This window comes from Acipenser ruthenus, chromosome 4 (assembly GCF_902713425.1).
Source record: "Acipenser ruthenus chromosome 4, fAciRut3.2 maternal haplotype, whole genome shotgun sequence".
Classification (NCBI taxonomy): Eukaryota; Metazoa; Chordata; class Actinopteri; order Acipenseriformes; family Acipenseridae; genus Acipenser; species Acipenser ruthenus.
This window is the reverse complement of record NC_081192.1, coordinates 28,805,418-28,817,708: the sequence shown is the minus strand read 5'-3', so window position 1 is coordinate 28,817,708 and position 12,291 is coordinate 28,805,418. Positions and strand designations below refer to the sequence as shown.

General features: G+C 35.1%; 1 protein-coding gene across 1 annotated transcript in view; it reads left to right on the top strand.

Moving 5' to 3' along the window:
- Positions 1-12,291, top strand: part of ghrhrl (growth hormone releasing hormone receptor, like) — a 40,079-nt gene that overhangs the window by 24,719 nt on the left and 3,069 nt on the right. The window contains exons 6-12 of the mRNA XM_033999461.2: positions 991-1,123; positions 2,213-2,366; positions 2,998-3,058; positions 3,943-4,012; positions 6,099-6,190; positions 6,998-7,127; positions 10,297-10,338. Coding sequence (XP_033855352.1) covers positions 991-1,123; positions 2,213-2,366; positions 2,998-3,058; positions 3,943-4,012; positions 6,099-6,190; positions 6,998-7,127; positions 10,297-10,338 — 682 coding nt within the window. The remainder of the gene's footprint in view (positions 1-990; positions 1,124-2,212; positions 2,367-2,997; positions 3,059-3,942; positions 4,013-6,098; positions 6,191-6,997; positions 7,128-10,296; positions 10,339-12,291) is intronic.

Sequence of the window (12,291 nt, the reverse complement as noted above, 5' to 3'; positions counted from 1 at the left end):
ACAAAACACCTGTAATATCAGGATCCCCCAGTTTGCTCATTGCACTTAATGCATTGCTGGCTGTATGACAGATGAGGGGGGCAATGAATGTGCAACTTGACTGCATACATATTTAAAAATGTAGTTATTTGGTAATCCAATACATCATTCAAAAGTCTGGACTCTTCACAGTGTCATTAAAGTTTACATATCAGCTTTTAGGATTTCTCCAAAGTGACACTGTACAGGCAGAATTACCTGCACCGGCTTCATACATAAATGCTGCTTGAAATATTATGACAAACAAAAACTGTTTCCTTAAATACATACTTCATTCCTCTGTATTGTATTCCAGATCATGTATTCAAATGTAAAACACTTTGGAATAAATTACTTCCAGTAATTATCAAGTATAATAAAACGTTTTATGCATTTATTTTTTTCCATATAAATCTATATTTTTCAGAGCAGTCTTAAACTTAAGGCATGTTCACGTTTCACATCACAGTTCGCACAGCAATATTATGTTTTGCTTATTTTAAAATATAAGAAACATATATAATATAGAACATTGTTTGGAAAAAGTGTGTTAACTTCTTTCTCTCACTTGCTCTTTCTCCACTTAATGTTCCTTTTTCATAATGGGATTGGCTGTGCCTCTGTTTCAAATAAACCTCTCTTTACCTGGTTAGTTTGAGACACAGTTGTCCCTGTCTGAGCCGTCATTTATATCACTCAAAGCTAACATGCAAATAAGGCCACACTGCAAAAGTTATGTTGACCACTGGCACTAAAGAAGAGGGAAAAGGATGGGGCAAATCGTGCACCGAAATTAAATTTCAGGGCAAATGCAGTTTGCTCCTGTTTGTGCAGTTTTTTTATGTTTTAATCAAAATCAGAGGAAAATGCATTTTGCCCTAGTATTAGAGGTTTGCCCTGTCATCAAAATTGTGCCCTCTGTGTTTAATCTAGAACTCACCAGTTATTGGATTTTTTTGTTTTTTTTGACAGGAGCCTTCACTGTGCTAGAAACTATGTCCACATCCAGCTCTTCACATCATTCATCCTGAGAGCTGTGGCAGTTTTTATTAAGGATGCCACCCTGTTTGCAAATGATGAAACTGAGCATTGCACCTTTTCTACAGTAAGTTATTTGTCTGAAGTTATTTATGCAGGATACTCTATCTCCATGAAGAGTAAACATATCATGCATGTACAGGCTCCATTTACAAGGTTTCACTGGGAAGGGGATTTTAGCTAGGCCAGAGTTTAAGTTCCTTTCACTAGCACAACAGCATTCTCACAAGTCCCTTCTGGTTGGCCAAACGTTGATTTATGGTTGGCTTGATTGGCAAGTGGTTGCTGTTGGCAAGCTAACCAACATCCAACGTTGGCCAAACAATCTGCAAATGTAATCTACTCTCGAGCTCTGTACTGTTATAGACCCAGTAGGGGAGGGGGGGCAGGGCACCGAGTGGTAGCTATTGCTGAGTATGAGGGGTTATGAGGGGCTAAATAACAGTGTTAACTGCTCTTTTTTGCTGTTGTTGTTGTTATTTTGTTTTTGACAAATTAAAAAAAAAACATGTTGAAGGGGCTAACAGTATCATTAAGGAGTTAATGATAAATTAGAAATAATAAATGATAAAACTAAAGTAAGGTTCCACCTCAACCGCTGTGTCGTTTCCTTGTGTTAAGGGATGAAGGGGTAACACATTTCCGATAACTAAATAAATTAATGCATACAATAAATTAAGTTTTTTTTAATCCGGGGGTTGACTATAGGTTTTTTCAGGTCCAAACTCCATAATTATTCCACACAATAGAACTCTCACAAAACAGTTGCTTTTTCAAATCACTTGACTCAGACAGCACACAGGCAAAACCACAGCAGAGACAGACCAACAGCACAACGCCGACTGAACCGCCCACAAAATCATCTGCATTGCTCGTTATCCAATGGCGAAATGCACATACAAAACAAACAGCAGGCTCCTCCAATTAGCTTGCTGCAGCTCAACTTACTGTTCAGAATGACAATCTAGACAAAATGCCAAAACTGCACTTTCAATGGCAATGTTCAGTTCAACAGCTATAAATAACTCTTTTTGTTTTTAATCAATTCAAAGTCTGTAAAAATGTGTTTTGCTTTAAATGATCTTTTAATCACAATGGAATGTCAAACATTTGTTTAAATATTGCCAATTAATACATTGTATGTATCTATACTTAGGCTGGGTGCAAGGCAGCAGTTGTTTTCTGTCATTACTGTGTAATGACTAATTTCTTCTGGCTGTTGGTGGAAGCCCTGTACCTCAACTCACTTTTGTTTTCATTCATTCATCCCGGAAGAAATTACTTCTGGTGGTTTGTTATATTGGGCTGGGGTAAGTGATCCTGTTAGATCTTATTTTTCAAACAGTGTGGTATTTTGCTTTAGGAAGCTCTCTTTCACTACTTTATTATCTCTTTTTTGGATCAATTTGTGATACATACAATATTAAGAGTTCCTTCATTAAGCATTTGCAAGTTATTTCATAATTATTTTATATAGTATAGTACTGTTTTGTGTCATTATACAGTAGTTCACTAAATGCATGGTTTTAAAAACAAAAATAGTAACTGCAGTAGTGTAAATGTAGGAAGCTCATGGATGAAGCATATGCATGTGTATCCAGTATTGCTGATGACTCCGTCTCTAGGATGAGCAGACACAGTGTATTTCAAATGTGATTATACTGCTAAACAAACAAACAAACAAACAATACAATGGCATTAACACTGTCATCTATAATGTGTTATTTACATGAATCTTTGGATGAAGGGAGGAAGGCAAGTGAGGGGTTTAATGATAAAAGTAGAGGACCAGTATATTCAAATTGAGACCTAAAGAGTATTGGGTGTTGTTTTCAAAGCATTTTACTCCTACGTGTTCAAAAAGGAGAAACTAAAAAAGCTAGTTACAAACCTAGAAATGCTATTATTTTTAAGTTTTAAATACTCATACTTTTTTTCTAGGAGTTCCAACCATTTTTATCATTGTTTGGATTATGTCCAGGGTATATTTTGAAGACACAGAGTAAGTGCAATACCACCACTGTCTTCAATTGTTTGTCCATTTTCTTCACATTACTTTATTATTATTATTATTATTATTATTATTATTATTATTATTATTATTATTATTTATTTATTTATTTATTTATTTATTAGCAGACGACCTTATCCAGGACGACTTACAATTGTTACAAGATATCACATTATTTTTACATACAATTACCCATGTATACAGTTGGGTTTTTACTGGAGCAATCTAGGTAAAGTACCTTGCTCAAGGGTACAGCAGCAGTGTCCCCCACCTGGGATTGAACCCACAACCCTCCGGTCAAGAGTCCAGAGCCCTAACCACTACTCCAAACTGCACACTTTAATGGTGTATATTTTATAAAGCTACAAATCAACTCATAAACCATTATGAAAGGTACTTGAACATATTCTTAGGGTTTACAGTGATTTGGGAGGTTATTTTGCGTGTAATACTCACACATTGAACACTTGCCAAGTGTTCACGGTTTGATAAATAAAAGTAGTCTGGGTGAAATCTCGCTTGCTAATAATGCTTGTAGCATGATACAGACAGTCCTAACACTAACAACAAATTGGGTTTGAAAATGGACATACATCAAGTCACCTACAATTTAGAAAATGTAATTCAGACTCAGAGGACAAAGCAGTGAAAACCTACCCACTTTACAGAAAATTAAATTGTGTAAAAAAAACAAGGTTTTGTTAAACAGAAGTCAGTAATGTCTCTTCACAGGCAGGTGCAAACAAACCATTCTAATTTTCAATCTAATAGGAGGGGTTTGTCACGTAAGACAGTCATGATATATTATGATTGCAGTTCTAGTGAGCTTTAACATTAATCCTTCAGCCCTGAATATTGTTTCATATTGTTTACAGATGCTGGGATATAACTGAGAATTCTCCATTCTGGTGGATAATAAAGGGGCCTATTGTTGTATCTATTGGGGTAAGTGTGACACATACCATTTTCTTTTAATTGCTTAATCAGATATTTCAAACAATTATTCACAAACTGTAACCGATAAACAACTATTGCCTCTTGAAACCCATTTAAGTGGATTGAATAAAACCAAGAAGCTGTTGTCACTGGACTGATAAATGCTCTGTAACAACACAGAGTAATAGTCTACCCTAAAACTTGTACTTTTTAAACTTATTTAGGCTATGATTTGTGTTTATTTTGTTACATTTACGTTTTATGCCCATAACTTTTGAAGACAATGTCAAACAAAGATATTAATGAGCCAATAATGTGTTTTTTCCTTACCATTGCATGTTTATAGGAGGAGCTGTAGTCGCAAATATATGTGTAGTTTTGCATCATGTGGCCAGAATTTGAGAATTACAGTAGAACCTGTCATATCCAATCCTGTAAGATACAATACCCTCTATTAAGCGATTAACCTGTGGCAGGTGTCATTTGCACATGCTATTACTAACTGAATGGTACTTATGGAAACTGATCAATGCACATTTTATTATGGGTCTAAAATAGTGAATTCAGCTCTTAGCAGGACACAATGGATTCAGTTGCAGATAAAAAGAAAAAATGGTGCGTTTGGGAATTCATTTCATGTAACTGCCCAGTTTAACCATGTTAAATAAAAGAAAACAAGTGATTAATACAATTACTGTATCGTTAAAAAGCTGAAACTACATTTTTTTTTGCCAACCTCCAAAGCCAGTTTACGTTTGTGTGTTTTCTTGTTATTTCTGTCTTAGGTTAACACGCACAGTTAAAAAAAATAATAATAATAATTAATTAAAAAACGATCTGATTACTTTGGCAAAGACTGAGAATGCACGGTAAGAACTGGTTTTGGAATGCTGTCATGTAAATGGTCAACTACTTTATTAAAGTGATTTTTCTATGTAATAAGTTTCACTGATTTACTTTGTATAATAATATACATGCACTAATGCAGTTTTAGACGCACTGATGTACCTGTATATGTATAATGCCCAGACATTAAAGCAGCTACAATGTAATATAACGATTCTCTCCGAGATACGGTATTTTTACATTTACAGTGGACCCCCGGAACCAATTAAATTGGATATGGCAGATTCTTCTGTATAAAAGATCATTATTATTAAATCTATATTTAAACTATACATTTAAAAAATAGGGTTTTATAATCTTACACTAATGAGCCACAATAAGCTTTAAAAGCTTTAAAACGTAGCTTAAAATTACAAATAAATTACTAGACACTTTGTACTGTGCATATTTTTATTTGTATTATTATTTTTATTTGTTTAACCTTTATTTAACCAGGAAAGTCCTGTTGGGATTACAATCTGTTTTTTTTTAAGAGAGACCTGGTCAAGAAGGTGGCATATAATAATACAAAATATAAAAAAACACATAAATTCAAATGAGCACAACCAATACAAACAAGTTCATCAAGTTACAAGAAACAATTTAGCAGCACCGGCCAAAACAACAACATGTCTCGGCTACATAGATGGCATTTTTTTTTTTTTTGTGAATGAATATGAAACAACTTTAGACTACTTAAAAGCACATGCTATTCCACACTTCCTTTATCCAGCTGATGTAGAGTGCTGAACTTTGGTATAAGAACATAAGGACATAAGAAAGTTTACAAACGAGAGGAGGCCATTCAGCCCATCTTGCTCGTTTGGTTGTTAGTAGCTTATTGATCCCAGAATCTCATCAAGCAACTTCTTGAAGGATCCCAGGGTTTCAGCTTCAACATCATTACTGGGGAGTTGGTTCCAGACCCTCACAATTCTCTGTGTAAAAAAGTGCCTCCTATTTTCTGTTCTGAATGCCCCTTTATCTAATCTCCATTTGTGACCCCTGGTATAAAGTTGTATGTTTGAAGCCACAGCTCATTCATTCCACATTGTAGCCTGTACATGGAAGTTGTAACATCACTTTAGTCCACTTTACACCTCTACCATTCCTGTACATTTCACACTGCAGTACTCATTTTAAAACAATGATGTATTAGTTTTCAATAGTATCCACTGTAAATTCCTTAAACATATGACCTTTTTAACAGGTAAATTTTATACTTTTTATAAACATCATACGGATTTTAATTCAGAAGCTGGATCCCCGGTTAATTCAGTTCAACAACTCATCTCAGTACAGGTAAGGAAAGGTCATGTGTTCATTGTGTATTAAGCATACATGGTGTCAAATTCATTTAATTGCTTGGTTTAACCTTTTTGACATGCTTTTTACAATGTAGAAAAGTGGACTGGAAGCAGTAATGCTCTGGGATGGTTACCATGGGACTAACAAAGATTGTTTTTTCTCTCTGAACCAGGATTTATATTTGTCAGTAGATGGACTGCATCAAACCAGTGGCCATATTTGACCAATTGCAGCCACATTGCCCATATTTATAAGACTATAAAACCTTTGCACCTTCTAGTTTTGTGAAAGAGCCAATAGTTTCAAATGTATTTTATCTTGGTCAATTAATTTAAAGTCTTATGTTATCAAAGTGAATTGGCCAAGTTAGAGTAAAGGATGGAGGAAAACTAGCTTGACTACCTTTACAGGACCAAACTTTATGGGAAATCTAGGGTATTTCTACAGCTATCCCAGTTTTTTTCATCTCCAGTCAAATTGTTTTTGTGGAATTATTATTTTTATTATATATTTTTTTATTTGTTTGTTTGTTTCTAAGGAGTGATATCTCTCCAAAAACATTTTGGGTTTGCCTTGTAAAGATGTAATGTAAACAAGTTAAAGAAGACACAATTGGGGCAAACTGCCCCCCCCCCCCCCCCGCCCCACACACAATTTTAATGCAGTAGGAACTTCAAGTAACATGAATACAATGTTCCTCAAGTGCCAAACTTATTTTTATTAACAAAAAAGACTTTTGACATTTTTTTGTTTAAATAAATCCATTTAAAACATTTACCCCTTTTTTGTTTTGTCCAACAGGCGTTTAATGAAGTCAACTCTGCTTCTCATTCCATTGTTCGGCACCCACTACATAGTGTTTAACTTTCTCCCAGATTATATAAATATAGGGGTGAGGCTGTACATAGAACTCTGCCTGGGATCATTTCAGGTAATTATGCAAGTACACTCATTTTTTTTAGTTTATAAACCTGACAATGAAGCAGCTTTTTATTCATTTATATTCTAAAATTAATTTAGACTACACTGTACACCCGTATGTGTCATCTACTGTTTGTTTCCAATCAAAAAACAAAACAAAGAAATCACGCACTGCAGATTCAATTATATTTGTGCAGCAAGGCTGAACAGTACTATTTTATTGTTGCATTTTATATCGATGGAGATGTGTTAACATCACAGTTAGATTATTTGATACCAATTGTGAATGATAACACTGCCCAGTGATGGTGATAACTCCACTAAGTAATCAAAGGGTGGCTTTAACACCTTAACGTCTGCAGTGGCATTAAACCAAAACAATGGAGGAGACTAGAACATTTGACTAGGATATTAACTGCACTGAAGCATTAATGATGGTGTTAACATAATGCCGCTATTTAGATCAATCAAATAAGGGCCCCTGTGTCTCACTAGCAGTATGAGGATTGGCAATATCCTGTTGCTACTGGGTAACGTGATTATATAATGCCAGAAACAGCAGAACTCTGGGTAGAAGGGTGTCTGCAATGCATTACCTGTTAGGGATCCATGAATTTCAACGTTGGTAGATGGAGCCAAATACAGAGATGCTGGTCTGGAGTAATCACTCCTGAATGACCTGCTGTCACTGTTTCTTCACACATGTGGTCTGTGCTTCCTATTGTTGGCTGCTAACTGTGAAGTGATTGGAACCATTGGAGGATACCTTGATTATTTCCCTGTTTATCTCTGGCTACCTAGAGGAAAACTTGGCACAAGAAAGTTTGGTTAATTTTCCCAGAGTGAACATGGGAGAGCAGAGTTGCATATACTTTTCAAAAGAAGACTTCACAGTAGGGCTATACAATTCCTCAAAATTTGCAAATGCAACTGATTTGTTAACTGTACCGCTGTGCACACTGAGAGATATATTCCTTATGATCACAATAGGTTACATATTAATTCTCACTGTCAGATTGTCATTCATTGGTATTCAATAATTGCATAGACAAGCATCAATTAGGGAATGATTTTTTTTGTGTTGTGTAAATAACATGTTTTTATTCCAATTAACTAGTACCTAAAAACTAATGCTTATACAGTCAGGAGTGAGACTCTCAAGCTTATGTAAATTTACAGTAACAGGATCATTCATATTCATGCCATATCCCAACTTTCCAGTTTTTAGTTAGTATTTCCCTCTACCATCTGGTGCCTTTGTGTGAGTGTAATATACTATACATTGAAACAGACAGACTGTTTGGTAAACAATTTGTGAATTTCTGGGGCATTTTGTTTATGTATTCCAGGAAATCCAATTTTTGTAATAAAGATACTGCATGCAAAGCTTATATGCCAAAAAACTGTATATATGGTACATTTTTTTTGCTAGAAAATAAATTAGAATACAGATGATTAACAATCCAAAGCAGTGGCTTTTTTATATTTAGCTGTGCCAATAAAAACCATAAATCAGAGCAAACAATTATTGCATGTCCAGGGCTTCACCAACTAATACAGATACTGTGCCCTTCAGATTTGCAATATCTATACACAAGATACAGTGCCTTGCATAAGTATTCACCCCCCTTGGACTTTTCCACATTTTGTAGTGTTACAACCTGGAATTAAAATGGATTTAATTGGGATTTTTACCATTTGATTTACACAACATACTTAACACTTTGAAGGTGCAAAATATTTTTTATTGTGCCACAAAAGTTAATTAAACTGTCCTGCTGGAAGGTGAACCTCCGCCCCAGTCCCAGGTCTCTTGCAGACTGAAACAGGTTTTCCTCTAGAATCTCCCTGTATTTGGCTCCATCCATCTTGCCCTCAATCCTGACCAGTTTCCTAGTCACTGCCGATGAAAAGCATCCCCATAACATGATGCTGCCACCACCATGCTTCACCGTGGGGATGGTGTTCTCAGGTTGATGAGCAGTGTTGGCTTTGCGCCACACATAGCGTTTTGCGCTAAGGCCAAAAAGTTCAATTTTGGTCTCATCAGACCAGAGAAGCTTTTTCCACATGTTTGCTGTGTCTCCCACATGCCTTTTGGCAAAATCTAAACAGGATATGATATGGTTTTTTTTCAGCAATGGCTTTCTTCTCGCCACTCTTCCATAAAGCCCAGCTTTGTGGAGCGTCCGGGTTATAGTTGTCCCATGGACGGTTTCTCCCATCTCAGCTGTGGATCTCTCCAGCTCCTTCAGAGTTACCATTGGCCTCTTGGTTGCTTCTCTGACTAATGCCCTCCTTATCTGGTCACTGAGTTTTGGTGGACGGCCTTCTCTAGGCAGAGTCGTGGTTGTGCCATATTCTTTCCATTTTTTAATAATGGATTTAACGGTGCTCCGGGGAATGTTCAAAGTTTGGGATATTTTTTTATTACCCAACCCTGATTGGTGCTTCACCAGAACTTTATCCCGGACTTGTTTTGGTAGCTCCTTGGTCTTCTTGATGCTGTTTGTTTAGATATGCTCTCTAACAAACTCTGGGGCCTTCCAGAAACAGGTGTATTTAATCTAAGATCATGTGACACTTTAATTGCACACAGGTGGACTCCATTCAACTAATTATGTGACTTCTGAAGGCAATTGGTTGCACCAGAGCTTATTTAGGGGTGTCACAGCAAAGGAGGTGAATACTTATGCAATCAAGACTTTTCAGTTTTTTATTTGTAAATAATTTTGAAAAATATGTAGATTTTTTCCCCCACTTCAACATTATGGACTATTTTGTGTAGATCAGTGACAAAAAATCCTAATTAAATCCATTTTAATTCCAAGTTGTAACAATACAAAATGTAATGAAAAGTCCAAGGGGGGTGAATACTTATGCAAGGCACTGTATATAACAATATATATTAATTTTTCGAGTTCTCCTTACTATATGACATTATGAATGGTTATACCACTATTTATCACGCCCTTCCTAGAAAAAAAATAAGTATGTCATAGTGTATTATGGGAAGAGAACATATTGTTTTGGTTTGCTAAAAGTTGTGGAAATTGTGACAATATCGCCATCTAGTGTTGAGCAACAAATACAAGTCCAAAGTCTTTTTGTGAAATAATACAAAAAATTATTCAGCTTATCTATGTAAGTAAAGAGTTTTCATTGTTTCTGTTTTCTAGGGTCTCATAGTTGCTGTCCTCTACTGCTTTCTCAATCAAGAAGTAAGTGCTATTGAATATTTATAATTATTGTACAAATAATGGACCCTATTCACACAACACTTTAAGGACTGTTTGAAGGAATGTTTTTAAACACTCTCTTTGGTTAAACACTCCTTTGGAAAGTGAGAATTTACTTCTAACCCCCTCTCAATGCTTAATGAAAAAAGAGCTTTAAAAAATTAACATTTTGTGAATTTGGTCTTTCAGAGTATGTTTCAGACAAGTCAGAGAAATTGCAAATTGTTAACGAAATAGAAAATATTGACTATCTTCAAAAAAAAGAAGACATTTAGTAAGACTACTGTCATACTATCTACCCAGGTGTTTAATATGAAATGAACACTGCACATAGTGGGTCGTGTTAACAATTACAACTTTATATTGTGCCGCTATAGTTAAGGTTTCTTGATGTTAAAGTCCGATTTGTAATCATTATTATCTCTATCCCTTGGAACATCAACACTTTCTTTCAGTATTTCAGTAGGTTTAGCATTGTTAAAAGATAAAAGGGTGGTCAAAAAGTTAAATTTACCCTGTGTACAATGCAAATTATATGTAATTTTGAGGCAGATCTGGAGAAAAAGCTGTAATAGTATTTGGAGCCGAGGTAGCGGTCTCTGCTGACTTAATTTTCTATGGTGGCTAGAATTTGTTTGGATTTGCAGTTTTAAAGTTATTTTGATTTTAATATAGATTTTTGTGGTGTACATTTGAGTGTTTATGAGGTGGTGGTTTTACATCAGGTCTGCACAGGAAGACGTGATCATAACACAAAGCAGTGTATGTTAAAATATTGCCCTTAATCCACAAAACCAATGAAATACATCCTATGTAGCCTAAGAAATAAATAATAATAATAATAATAATAATAATAATAATAATAATAATAATAATAATAATAATAATAATTTTTGACATTTTATTTGTTGTGTTCTGTGGAACACGGGCACTCGTTTATCCTGGAAAAAATTAAATACAGTACCTGAAAGCAGATATAAGCGTTTATCACACAGCACTACTTCTGGCCTGCTCTATTTATATTGTGATTTAGACAGACACCGTCTGGTTTCAATAAGCGGTAAACTTAACACGCGCTGAGACACTTGGGAAAGTTAGCACCTTTAAGTAAATATGGTATTTATATCAAGTCCCTCCATCGCGGTATTAGGGGAGAGAATTTGAATACATTTCCATGAATTACCATTATTAATTGTTTGCAAGTGACTCGCACGTGGTATCTTTTTCCACGCGATTCATTTTGTGTGCAAAGTCATTTGCTGCTGGTTAGTGAATATAGCAGGTGCACAAAGCGAGCAGTAACGGGCTTACTGTGTGGTAAACTGGTTACCGCTGTTTAGTGCACGAGGCCCTAAATATCTTGGCATCCCTGAATAGATAAAAATCCTCTTTAAAAAAGCCAGTTAAAATATGATAATCAGCCCATAGATATGACTAGGCTTGCTACTATTCGATTTTTATTCTTTTGCCAAATCGACGATTAATATCAGAGTTTATTTTAGAAAGAATTTACCGTTTTTTTCAATCTTTATTTTTCAATTCAAGCAGAGAATGTGTGAAATCGACCTTTATGCTTAAAAAAAGACTTTTTATGCCATTGATAAACATCTATTGTAGCGAAACCAACATTGTAATTGAAATAACATTTGGTCACAGCAGAGCTATACCTTGTAAAGATAAAGATCCTAAACAAAAATCCTAAACGGAGACGGGACAGACAGCAAGTATAAAAATTACACAAACTAGAGATGATTTCTAAATTATTATTTTTGGTAAGAAAATAAAAAACAGCGAATGGTTTTACCGACATTTATCGTATATACATTTATTTCACTCAAACTATTTTTTGGGAATTCGTTTAATGAGCTTTACCAATTAATATCGAAAAGTAGCAAGCCTAGATATGACCCACTTACTAAAAATAAGGAATGACTG